We start from the raw sequence: 14165 nt of genomic DNA, 5'->3' as shown, positions 1-14165 counted from the left end.
CTGTTGGCCTGTCAACAGGGCGTCTGATGAGAAAACACTTATGCACTACACAAGATGGTTTAATTAGAGGACCTGTTGATCTAAAACTGGGCAAACCTGCACGTTGTTGCTGCTGCACGTTTTTCCTGGAAGAGGGATGTCTCCTCTGCGGCTCTCTCTGAGGTTTCCCGCATTGTTTCTTCCTGTTAAACCGTTTCCTCTGGAGTTTTTCCTTATTGAATCTGAGGATCTGATGATAAAGGGAGCCATGTGCTGTGTAGAGTGCATAACCCATGGAGACGAATCTGTGATATTGAGCTATATAAATGAATCAGGCTTGACATGTTCTAAAATGGATGCTCAGATTGGAACCCACTGAGAAGGAGATAAAATGACATTAAGATATCTGACCACCAACTGAACTGTTCAGTCACACAGACCGGCCGCCAATCATCAGCCAGCGTTCACAGTTATCTACAGTAATTGCTGAGGTTTGCAGCTGCACATGCACGAGCAAATAGACGGGTGGAAAAAAAGCACGTAGGAGCCCTCAGGAGGGAAGCAGCTACTTTCCCTCCGCCTGGCTGTTACTGACTCAAACCATAAAACCCTCCATTCACCGGCAAAAATGTTAAAATACAGGCTGCTTTTCCCAATCCATCAGCTGATAATGATCTAATTCAAATGGCAGAGTGGAGATATTCTGACGGAGCAGTTAATTTGGAGCAAAGGGCTGTAAAACAAGATCAACTTTCCCGATCCCCGAGGAGAAACTAGGTCATTACTGCAGCTCTGAGACTGGGAGGACGCCGCGAGGTGGTTCACTGTTCAAGAGGCTGAAAACTCTGCGAGGATGTTTATACACTGAACGCTGAGGTCCAGCCAGTCCAGGCTGGATTATGTGGATTCTATCTATCCATCAAGAACAGCTAAAATTTGACTGCATAAAGTCAGCAACGTCTGACTTCTCAGGAATGTTTTAAATGCTTTTCATTTAGCTTCGCACAGTTCTGCAAACGACAAAACACTGAGACGTGTTCGACTTTTCTAGATTTGAAAGTGGCTGCTTTGCTCAGTCAACCACAGAAACAGGCTGCTCAGTCTCACCGGTGCTGACGGTTTCAGGGGAGTCGCATGAATTATGCTGCACGTCACGGTCCCAAAACAAAAAGCTGCTGATACGTTATGAAATGACAATTAACATAGTCAAAATGGGCATTTATTTCACAATGAATTAATGAGCGCGTAGGCTTCTGTTTGGAATCAGATCTATATTTAATTCTGATCTAGAACATCACAATCTGCCACTTTGATGGGTGCAGGTTTGGGTTTGGAACCGATCCGACAGAACCAAAATTAAAGATGAGCTTTGCTGCACATTAACATATGCTGGTTATGTGTGCATGCTTTCATTTTGTATCAGTGAATCAATGATCTACACACAGTCACGTACTTTAATATATGTGTGTACGGACAGTTGATGAGCTGTTAAAATTTGGGGGGGGTGTGGTGGTGGTGGTGGGGGGGTAGCCCAAACCCTAACGCAGCTCAATATTAAGTGTAACCCGACAGTAAAAACTACTATTTGGCTCTGGGGGTGTGTTCAGCAGCACAAATGCTACTGAATGTTCATAGAAATAACATTAGATTAGCAGCGTGTCTCTATGATCCTCTCACTCTTCAGCGACTACGTGTTGCTACAGACTATAAAGGCTATGATGGAGCTCCTCGGCCTGCTCCTCCAGCACCACGGACAGCTCCATGGATTCATCAATACACAGCAGTCAGACTGCTGATCGGACCAATCAGCAGTCAGACTGCTGATTGGTCCGATCAGCGTCGCCGTCACAGAGTCTAACAAACACATCTGAACAAGCCCTCTGACCCTGCACCCTCTCTGGATGGAGACGGCTGCTTAACAAGGGCGGGGTGCATTTTGATGACAACATTTCACCTACTGTACGTGCCCACCTGCAGGGAGCATGCTGCTAACATGCATCACTGCAACACACACACACACACACACACACACACACACACACACTGACTGAGTGCATGCCCTACATACAGCACACAGACACACAAACATGTTGTGAGGATGCTGACGGCGGGATGAGAGGCATGTGTCAGACTTCTCAAACTTTCAAATGTAACATCTCTCCACCCACCACACCACCCGCCCCCGCCCCGCCCCCACCCCCACCCCCACCCCACGCCTCTGTTGATTTTAGGTGAGCAACTAAAAGCAAAAGCAGAGAAAGGGAGAGAGAGCGAGCATGTGACAGAGACAGATACAGGAAATGCTACATGCTTTCAAACACACACACACACACACACACACACACACACACACACACACACACACACACACACTGGAAATGTGATTGACAGCTCCCTCAAGGGCTGTAGTGAATTATTCAGCACAGTCTGACGGACCGACAGACAGGAGAGCATACAGAGAGACAGAACATCTGTCAGAGACACGGACTGAGGGGAAGACAGACAGACAGTGAGACACGCAGACAGACAGACAGACAGTGAGACAGGCAGACAGACAGACAGACAGTGAGACAGACAGACAGACAGTGAGACAGACAGACAGACAGGTGGGCAGAAGGCTGTGGATCGTCAAACCTTCCCTCCAGGCATATTTTTATTCATAATCAATAACTCTATTGAATTTTACATCACCCTGCATGTATTCACAGCGCTGCCATCTTAAATTCTCAAAGAGACGCGTTTCCTCCCCCTGCTGGTGGCCACCACGAGCGAGAAACAGCCCAAACACGCAGACACCAACAGCGGAGCCGCTCGCGAGCCAGGTACAAAGGCTGGCCAATCAGCCTTCAGCTGTCAGGGACAGATACAGCAGCCTGCCTGACAGACTCAACTCAGGGCTCACAGACCACCGTTACTACAGGAGCCCAGAAGGAGCTGACATTCATCGCTCGGCGAAGGCTGAGTTCATTCTGTTTTTTCACATTTGTATTTTGAATTTCGTAGCACTGAAGTACAGAAAAGACAATGAAGAAGTGAAGCTTATCAACATTGTTTATTTATGTTACGTGTGGCGCAAAGTTAACGATGGCTGATTTATTATAAACAGATTTACTAAATTCACGAAAATCAGGTCTCGGTCGAGCTACATGTAGAACTAAAAATCACTCTCATCATCATTTAACCTGCTGATTAATTTCTCTATTATTCGCTGAGGCCATGAAACGGCGTCACACGGCTAAAACTGCTCCATTAGTTCCTCAGAGTTGATGTATTTGAAGTGGTTGTTTTGTAGTTATTAAGTTAGTTATTAAGCTTATTAAATGTACAAATGGCCGTCTTACCTCCTAAAACGACTGAAGCCATTGGTCAGTTTTCCAAACAGATGTGGATTACATTCTGTTGTGTTTCCTTTATTCCACTTATAAATGGTATTATTTATAATAATGGTATTATTATTATTAAGTGGCCAGAATTTTGATTTTCTGCTGTAAAATACTCACAGGTTAGTGATGTTGGTTCAGTTCCAACATTTATCTTTCACTTTAGATTAAAGATTACATTAGATTATGTTTGGAATTAAGCTCCAACATGAAGATATTGACTGCAGGGACAAAAAAGTGCTTTAAAAGGGACGTTGTCTTCCACGTGTCTCTCTACAGGTCTAACACACCGTCCCTCTGTGTTTCTGAATCTCTCATTCATTTCCCTGCAGGCTGTTGGATGCTGCAGGATCACACCTTGAGGGCAAAAGAAGGATGGAAACGTAAAGAAGCCTCCTCAGCTCTGTCAGAGCTCATGACTTTACCGAGACACCCAGTAATTAAAGACCTGAGGGATAAAAAAAGGATGAAGGATCAGCTGTTATTGACTGTTAAACACAGAACAAAGTCCTCAACCAGGCCGAGAGGCAGCTTTCGCTTCCAGTTCATGATAGCGCTGATGATTTGTCGGCCTTTGTTCGGACATGCAGCAAACGTCCCTGCTCACATCTGAACGTCTGACGCTGCATTTACGTGATAACCCGACAGGTTTGTCAAGGTTTTACTTCTATTAATTTTCTGCAATATCAGCAGCGTGCCGTTGTGACTTGAATGTGATACAAGACTGCGTTCAAACTAAAGCACACCTATTTCCACTTCCTGCTCCCACAGCCTGCTCCTGTGTGCTGCAGCTGGTTTTACCTCCTGATGTTGGACCGACGTGTGTTTGACCGTCTTTACTTCGTTACAGACACACGACGAAAAACCAAAGAGTTCCAAAAGTCCAACACGAATTCCCCAAAAGCAGCTCTGCACAAACTCCACATCCAGTCACAATCCCTGCTGTCCTCCTCAGGTGTGTCGCATCTGCAGCCAATTACCAGTCAGGAAACTCCCCCTAATTATGATGTCATCTCTGACCTCCCAGAAATAAGCTGGACTAAGACAGTGTCCTATTTCCATTCCAAAGAATACAGATGCACTATACAGTTCATCACTTTTGCAGATAAGAAATCAAGTACTTTCACATTGTGTACGATAATAAATACTAACAATAAACTTTGTTTGTGCAGCACCTTCATACAGGAGCTGCAGCTCCTGTACAAGAAAGGACTCACATGCACGAAGTGGGCGCTTTACATAACAAAAGGTAGTAATGATGCCGTATGTGCACAGACGCACATCAATCACACTGCAGGTGAAATGTTTTCAAAAGATTTCATATTTACTGTTCTCTTCTTTTCTTACTTTAGCTGTCTCACCGCTGTTTGTTTCATTTTTTTTGCGGCTGCGAGCAGCGAAAAGCGTCTGTCACAAAGGAAAAATGAGGCGTTTCCTTTGTGGGATCCATCAAAAATTAAGCAGATTATTTCTACAGTTCACCAAAACAAAAGAGTTTCGTCTGTTATTATTAGTACATTAGTCCTCAGCGTTAGCATGAAGGGATCTGGGACACGGTCCACGGTCATGATCACAAATGTCTGCTGAGTGTCAATCTGAGACTTCAGCTGTGCAGACGAACCGGAGCATCAACAGAACATCAAGCTGATTCAGTTTATCGTGGCAGCCTTTGCAGCAGATCATGGCTCAGAGAAAGGGGCTGATGCTAAGACAAACAGGACAGATAAGAAGAAGAAGAGACGATGAGGAGGACACGTCTGTGTTTGGCTCTGGCCTCCAAAAATCTCTTGATGGAAAGGAGGGAAAGGAAGTTCAGGGGTGAAAACAGTCCAAAGGTATGTTTTACTCGTCTATATATGGCAACATATAATAAAGGTAAGAGATCTGAGAGAAGGACCTGCAGACATTTTTCCTTTTATTGTCATTTTTCCAACAAAACTGCTCGTTTCCCCGCGGAGCCACCACCTAAAGACACTGAGTGACAGCCCCCGAAATTAAAATGAAAAGTAAGAGCAATAATCACTGAGAGTCACTTCATTTGTGAATGAACAGTGAGGCGACGCCCTTGAACACACACACACACACACACACACACACACACACACGCACACAAATTTGAATGATTCAGCATATTGAGCCACGCAGAGGCTGCCAGTTAGCCACTCGGGCTGATTAATAGCCACGGCCGGACGGACACGACTAACAGTCAGACCACCTGAGCTGAGTGACCATTTGGAACAGATTCAATTACTTCTCTCTGGGATTGATTGATCTGGTCTGGCACGGACAGGAACCAATTGGATTGTCCTGAAAACTGCAACGCTGGCCGACCATTGAAGACCAGGCAGGACTGAAGATGATGCTTTATTGGTCTCTGCACCTGTCTGTCCATCTGTCCACGCTCTGTCTCCCTCACAGGCTCTCTGACTGAGATTTCTTCAAAAGCCTTTTACACCAGGAAAAGAGGAGCGTCTGACTTACTCACTCCTCATAAAAAACACAAAGATCGTCAAACACAGAGCCAAATAAAAACAAAAACACCAGAGTTATGATGTTAGCATGCTAACATTCGCTAATTAGCATTTAGCACAAAGATGAGGATGATGCCGATGGGTCGTAAACATTGTTGTGCAAGTTACTGAAAATTGGCAATTAGCTAAATCACTTGATCAATTACTGCATACAAAAGTAATTAGTTACCGGGGAAAGTAACTTCTGCATTACTTTTAAATGTCTGCTTATATTGTTATTAATGCACACATTACTATATGATTTAAGTGTTGCTGTGCCTCAGTGTGGCACAGCTGTCATAATTTACCACTGCGGTGATAGAAGTTATTGATACTCCGACCACCAGAGGGCAGCAACGACTGTTGTTCCCACCTGTAAGCTAACCTGTCTTGGTTGGTCAGTCGGATTTGGAAGAAGAGGACTTAAAAGAAATCCAAGTTTCTTCAGTTTATATTAGAAACATGAAAATCACGACGATGAAAAGCAAACTCATAATGCCTGAACCGTCGGCTCGGGGGACATTTAATCATAACCTGGAAAATCCAGGGAAGGGGTGCCATTTGTCTGCTGTCCTCTGCTGCTGTCCACCTCTTTCACATAAGACAACAGTAACAAGCGAGGAGCCCTTTGAGATTTCAGTAACTGTGTTACTTAACGTGAAAAAGAAGTGGAATTACAGTCACATGTTCCCCCAAAACTGGTCAGAAAGTATTGGACGTGTTGAAATTTAAACCTGATGATGAAGCTCGATGAAAAGTAAAGAAAAACGAGGAGGAGGAATGAGGAAGAGTGGTTAAACGCTGGTGATGCTGATGAGTTAAAAATGAGTAATTAGCTAAAACATCCAACGCTTTCATTTACATCAGCAGTTAAAATTGAGCTCATTTCAGCCAGACAGCTAGTTTACTCATCTGTATTGATTAACGATAGAGGTTAATAAAGGTCACTTTAAATCTACAGTCAGTTAGCAGTTTATGAGCTACACGTAGCGAACGCAGCCTGATGCATTACAATAAATCCTCCCCTCCTCCTCAGTTTGTGGTACTCTTGAACTGCACTGTCTTATACTCACAGGTGTCTCTGATATTTTGTCCACCCCATTTATATCAATAAGCCGAATAAAAGAAAGAGCTCTCTGTATAACGCATTACAATTCAGCAGCAGCACAGACTACAGCCTCCAAAATGATCATAAAGTTGAATCAACTCGTCTCTGAACAACACGACCTTCATGAAGGGAGGATTTACTGCAGGACTGTTGTATTCGGCTGCATTAGCTTCAGCTCGGCGGACGTAATTTACTGACTGACAAGTTTATTTGTAATCAGTTGAAAACCTTTAAAATAAAACATCAATTAATCCTCTTACAGTTTATGACGGCTACTTTACGATAATGAGCTGAAATCACTTCTCGGGCGAACCATCATCCTCTCAAAGTGCTTCATCTGCTTCAGCCTCGGTTAGACATTTCCTACAATTCCCAGAATGCCTCTCAACGAGCCACAGATAAAGAGATGTGACCTTGCTGCTTTTCAGCTGTGGATTTTAAACGGAGATAGAGAAAGCGATATCAACAGCGGAGCGTGGAGAGGCTCCAGTCAAGAAAAGGTGAGTCGACCTTGATTCGAGCCTCGGCCTCTCTTCGTACTGCAGTGCATTATGGGCTTTGTCCTGCTCCTGTGGATGCTGCGATACTGTCTGTGCATCTTTTCTGAGGTGGATTTCTGCTGAACATCGTGAGAAAATGAGACTGACGGCAGAAGTTGATGTTTTAGATGACTGAAAAAGCCCCTCTGCTGAAAATAAGATGTAAAACTGACTGTAATCACCACGAGATGCTGTTTCTCTATCAGTGTTTACACGGATTATCCTTTAATGGCTGACAGGGAGATGCAGGACAAAGAAAGAAAAAGATAAAAGTCAGCAAAAACAGGGATTTTTCCTTAATCCACTGATTTGAATTCTAAAAAAAAACAAGGGCCCGGTGGATGTTTGCAGAAGCCTTCTCATAAAGCTAATTTCATTTCAGCGTAGCTTTAATTTTCCAATCAGACTTTAAATCACAAAATGCACCAAAACCCTCGAAGATTTCTATAAAGGACTTTAGTCAGTGAGGTCAGTGTTCACTCTGAACAGCTGAATGTTAAAGCAGGAGGCCATGCGGCAGAGACGGTGTTGCTCATCTTCTCTGAATGAATAAAGGTTAAACAGAGATTAAAGATGCATCTGCTTCTTCTGTTTATCAGCTTTCCTGAAACTAATTTACAGCGCCGAGGCTCAGGAAAAAACTTTGGCACCGAGACAACAAATAACTTCTATAAGCCAGCTCCATGAAGAAATACTTTTTCCCAGCTCGGTGTGGAAGGACATGACCGGCCCGCACAGACCCCTGAGCTCATCCCCATGCAGCCCCTTTGGGATGGACTGGATCCCGACTGAGAGCCAGACCTGATCAGCATCAGCCGTGGACCTCATCAGCACTCAGGTGGCTGAATGGGAGCGAATCCCTGCAGCCAGGAGGAAGTCAAGTCACACAAGGTTCTTTAAAGCATACAGGAAGTTGTTTTAAGTATCTGAACCAATGACTAAAGCCGTTGTTTCTGTGGTGAGGAAAGTGTGAAATATGATGGATTCTCGTCAGTGACGGACCAGCAGACAGCACAGAGGGCAAAATCACGAAATGAACCGAGGTGAAAAATCACAAGAAGGTACCCAAAACCCAGAGATCTCCTGTAGTCTTTAATAAATAAAAGTAAGTCACAGCCTATCATTTAATAGCAAGAACAAACTCGGATATAAAACAGCTATTTGCCTCTGCACAAAGTCAGTTTTCTCTCAGCTCTTCTTCTCCTCACGCTGCTCAGCTGCTTCAAAGCAAAATTATTTGAGATACGAGCTTCCAGCTCTGAGAATTAAAACGTATTTCACATGTTGGTTTCATACCGCGAGATTCGATTCTGACGAAGAAATCATGTTTGTCCAGTCGTGAACGGAGAAAAGATGGATTTTTTAGCTGTTCACGCCGTTTAGAAGATCCCATCTGAATCGTGTGGAAGTGGAAGGAAATCTGAAGCTGGAACATTCAGCTGCAGGTGAAACTCCTGAGCTGAATAAATCTCAGCTCATCAGACTTAAACCTGGAGTCCGACTCAAATCCGAGTCCACTGAACACTGTCCAACGCTCCCGGCAGCAGCTACCACATTAAAACCAGCTCACTGTCATTCTCCAGCTCTCAGCATCGTATTGTTGTTCATTAATGCACTTCGTTACCGAGTCTGCATGTAATTACACTGGTGTGAACGCTCTATCCCAGTTAGCAGAAGCAACGTCGTTTAAAAATGGGTTTTTCTGTCTTCCTCTTCCTCGGCTCAGAGGTCAGAGGTCAGCTGACGGGCTCAAGGGCACTTCAGCAGGGTGGTCGACTCATTTACTCAAACCCTCTCTGAAGGGTAGAAATAACTGCAATCACCACCAGAGCAGCTTCATCCTATCAGTCACAGAAACACAAGAACTCCCCCAAAACTTTCCACTTTAACACGACAAGAACGAGCAGAAACCAGCTTCCTGCTGAACGGGCAGCCTGACGGGCCTGAAAACAGCAGATCCAACAAGAGAAAGTTTTTTTCATTACTGGACAACTTCCTGTCGGCTTCTGCACAGATGAACATAGATGTTAAACTGTCTCCTGCTGTTACACTGCTGACGCGTCTCAGTCTCACCCTCAAGTCTTTGTCCTGAAGTCCAGCTGACGTCTTTCCTTCTTTCTGTTCCAGCTTTCCTGCCTGGCATCAGTGGCAGACGAGACAGGCGGCCATAATGCAAAAATACTCCTTTAAGTAAAAGTCCTACTTTCAAAATACTACTTAAGTAGGAGTACAGAGGTATTATCGGCCATGTATCATTGTAAAAGTACTTATTCTGCAGAGAGAACCCCTGTGACTGGATTTTCTGACATTATTAGACTGTTGCATCACTGTGTCAGTCATGTTTTCCTGCTGCACCTGGCTGAGGTGCACTTTGGTCCAGTGGTTCCCAACCTCCGGGTCGGGCCCCTACAAAGTGTTACAAGACAAGCGGAAGGGGTCGTGACATCTGAGAAGTTTAGAGGGGAAGTGTCCCTTTGGTGGAACTCCCAGACATCTTGACAGAACACTGTTTTCTGTGAGGGGTCAAGAGCCAAAAACGATGCAAACCACTGGTTTAATCTGTAACAGTACCTGTATTTTAGAAGATGTAAGATGTGGAAACCGCTCACACTTGATTTTAGTGGACTTGACTGCAGCCACGAGGCTGCATTTAAACTTCAGTCTTGTACATCAAACCTCAGTGAATGTTTTTGTACATCAAGCTGTAATTTTTATCTGTCATTTTATTTCTCATTACAGACATTTTCTCGTGATTGTCAGTGACGAAATGTGAACTGACAACTCAATGAGATGTGAACCTGAAGCTGTTAACTGTGCACAATGTTTTAAAAATCTAAATTTCTAGGGAGTTTGGGTGTTGTGAAACTTTCATATTCAACATGTTGTCTCACATCAAAGCAAACCACACATCTAACTGGAGTACACCGAGTTCAAAGCACAGGAAAGGACACTGGTGTGGATGTGCTGAGGGTGGAATGCGCCTTTAAAGATTCTGCCCGTGCATCCTCTCATTTTACATTTTATCTGTCTCACTGACGCTTGCATCCAAAACTAGAGGAGTGTGGAGAAAAAAAAAAAAGATCCTGTTTCAAGATTCACTAACATGACAAGCAGCCAGAGGAGACGAGCAGCGGGATCTGAAGCACAGAGCTTTGATTATATTCCTGTCAACATGTCAGGACCATGACAGACAGAGCAACCAGGGACAGAATGTTAGAGCTCAGGCGACCATATGCAACCATCCAGATTCTGTCACAACCAGGACAAGAAGGGCAGACGGACAAAACGGCTCATGGGAGAGTTATTCCGCTTCCTCACTCTGACTGCTGTGAGTGTGGAAGTGAAGGCTGCAAATTCAGCTTTGTGCACAAAGAATCTCACTCTTCCTGGTCCCTTTCTGCACATTTCTGTCACCGGCGGGTGAGAAGGAAAGGTAATATTTCGGGGGATCAGCGCACGCACATGCAAATGAACGGGCATGGACGCGCACACACACACGTAGCGAGCACGTACACACGCGCACACACATCTCCGGAGCAGGATGGTGATGGGAATGCAATGCTCACATGTGCACCGCGCACATATTACACACACACCAGCACGTATGCACACACGCGCTCACGCACACCCCCCTTGTTCCCCACACCGCCCTAGCGGTCTTACCTCCAGACTTGCCCCAGCTGCAGGACGTGAAGCACGGTTTGAAAGACCCACATGCAGACGGTGCAGCACCTCTGGGGGCCCCCGACTCTCCCTGCCGTCGCAGGCGGGGCAGAGGATGTGTAAACCGGGGTAGCATTCGCGGCGTTCCCCGCCACCGCGCTCCCACCGCGCTGGTCGCTGTCCTTGGTGCTTAAAGTGCTGTCGCCCGCCGTGGCCGCTCCGCCTGCCGCGCCTGCCGCGCCTGCCGCCGCCGCCGCCGCGCCGGTCCCGCTGCCGCTCGCTGTTCCTTCCCCGCCGCTCAGATCCGAGTAGTCGTACACGAACCACCTGAAACTCAATACCTGGACGACAGCGGAGGGCACCACGACGAAGACGAGCGTCAAGCCGAACCACCAGTAGTCACCTCTCAGGTAGTAGTCGGCGGCCAGCCACAGGTCGGTCGCGGCGTCGGAGAAAAAGACGAGCAGGGCGCAGAGCACCCAGCAGCAGTCCAGCAGGGTGTAGGGTTTCCCGCCGGCGGCGCTGCAGCGGGGCCGGGCGGCGGGGTTCCCCGGCTCCGAGAGGCTCCTGGGCGTGTTGTCATCTTCCACAGACACCGCTGCTCCATCCGACTTAGCGGCCATGTTGGTTAGGATAGGAGAGAAAGACAGAGAAAGAGGTGGGGATACGGGAGAGAGAGCGAGAGAGCGAGGGGAGGGGGCTGGCGGTGTGCAGGAGAGAGAGAGTGAGAGAGATTACATCATAACTAGCCTCATCATCAGCCAATTAATGGTGAGGCATCATCACTAACGGCGCTTTTAACACCGTGACACCAGCGCGATGTTTTCACCACATTCAGCGTGCAGAGAGACAATTCTGCAAACAATCACGACCTGCGGGGTTTTTAGTTATTATTCCAATCATTAAATCTATCCCAGCCACATTACACGTCCCTGCAGCAGCAGCCGCTCTCTGCTGCACATGACAAGACTGTGTTAAAACTCGAATTAAGGCGGTTTTATGCGCTGCTCGTGCTGAGCATCAGTTTCTCAGTGAGGAGACTCACATTTTTTACTATGAACGTTATAAACCGGCGTCTGCTTTGCATCTCCTCCGCTGGTCTGTGCAGCTCTTGCACAATGAATCTCCCTCCAGACAGTGATGTTAAAATGTGCATTGACTCAAAATCGCGGCCCTCCTTTAATCGATGAGAGACAAAGCGTTCAGCAGTCTTTGTAAAAGTAGCTCACAGTGACAGTTTTTGGTTTCATTTACTATGAGAGCGGCTCTGCTGAGGCTGACAGATGTATAAATTCATAAAAGCTCCTCAGTCAAACCAGTTTGCTGCCTCACTGGAACAGAAAGGTTAAAGGGAAATGCCACTTTTTCCCCATCGTCTCTTTCTGCATCCACTCTGCGTACTCGCAGATATCAAGGGCTCATTTTCTTCCTTCAGAGGAAGCAGCCGTTGTCTGCATGTTGATGCTTGTTCAGTATGAAGAAAACACACACACACACACACACACACACACACACACACACACACACAGAGCTCATTTATTACAGTAGAAATAGGAAACTAATTAATGTCTCGTATACCCCAGGAAGAACAGACTAAACCCTCAAAACTCCATGGCACCATGCAAACAGCATTTCCCAGGAGTTTGTGGGAAAGGAGCATTGCAGTACATTCTTTTCAATACATAAAAATGTAAATATATCTGTAAGTATGTACTTAAAGAGACACATATTCATGAAATCAGGGCGTCTTTTTTGTCCTCGGTTTGAAGCAGGTACCAGCAGAGAGTTGAAGTTTTTGAGTTAAATGACAGATTTAAATCATCCTGATACAAAACATTTTGGTTTCTGCCTCTGAATGTTTCTTTGTACTAGTGTCAAATATGACCTTATTTCAAGGTTTTCTTCTGCAGGTTAACCAGGACTGTTTCAAAATGAAGACAAATGTTTTATGTGAATAATACATTTCAGATTTGTGATGGATTATATAAAACTCAGGTACAAAAGTGCACTTCTAAGAATTCTGAAGCTGTTGAATTGTTATGAGAAAACCAAATAGACTTCAGTCTGTCTGAACGGGCGTGGACACACACATTCGTTCCTACTGCAGAGAATATTTTTGTGTCTTTATGCAGACAGTGGAGACGTGACAGGCAGTGACGGAGAGGCGCAACAAAGGTCCCCAGATCGATTCAAGCTGGTGACGTCGTGGCGTTTAAGCCTTCAGCCTCTGAGCACACTGAAGCTCATCAGGAACAGGCCACAAATGTACAGGTAGTACTCTAACAGGAGGAAATAGTGGAATTGTTGGGAACTATTTTCAGCGGCGGATTAATCCACATTTGGTGCTCTTGTGAGTATTTGTGGCAGCAGGACAGTGAATGTGAGATTAAATCAAACAAACTACAGAGTGTGTGTTCATGGTGATGAGGGTACATGTCGTCCAGTACAACAGGGTGGCTCATTGATGTGTTTGTGGACAGACCGCAGGGGCGTTCTGCGGCCCAGAGGAATCGGATAAATCAGGCAGCACATGCTCACACAGCACTAACAGGATCAGTTCATTGTTGTTCGGTCTTTTCATCGGATTTGTTGGCAACAAGAAAAGAATAGACTCTCAGCAGACTTATATTAGAGCACCAGTTGTTGAAGGACGAAGTTTAATTCTCAGTATGTTCTCCTCTTCCTCAGCTGGTCCCGGACCAGCAGCTCTCTAACCTCACAGGCTGCCTCTGTTTAAGCATCAGGCTCTTTAAAGTGTATTTGTCTGATTGTAACGAGGCAGTGGTGCATAAAGCTGACAAGAAACAGAGCAACCGGTCTGTTTACAGCAGCGACTGTACTAATTGAAAAGATTCCATAAACTCGGAGCAGAATAGGCAATAAAACTCTTTGGTGAATTACAGCTCCGCGCCTCACTGCCCTCAATAAACTAATCAGCCACCGTGTTTCCACATCGGGGCTGAGCGGGGCTTATCAGAGCAGGGGT

At 45.6% G+C, this 14165-nt stretch overlaps 1 protein-coding gene across 1 annotated transcript in view; it reads right to left on the bottom strand.

Annotated features, from left to right (window-relative positions):
- The window catches only part of LOC143326662 (XK-related protein 7-like), a 63441-nt gene extending 51639 nt beyond the window's left edge, over positions 1-11802 (bottom strand). Inside the window, exon 1 of the mRNA XM_076740435.1 lies at positions 11180-11802. Coding sequence (XP_076596550.1) covers positions 11180-11802 — 623 coding nt within the window. The remainder of the gene's footprint in view (positions 1-11179) is intronic.
- Between the last annotated feature and the right edge of the window lie 2363 nt (positions 11803-14165).

The sequence above is a fragment of the Chaetodon auriga genome, chromosome 10, assembly GCF_051107435.1.
Source record: "Chaetodon auriga isolate fChaAug3 chromosome 10, fChaAug3.hap1, whole genome shotgun sequence".
NCBI lineage: Eukaryota > Metazoa > Chordata > Actinopteri > Chaetodontiformes > Chaetodontidae > Chaetodon > Chaetodon auriga.
Note: the sequence above shows the minus strand (reverse complement) of the source record. Positions and strands in the feature narration are given on the sequence as shown.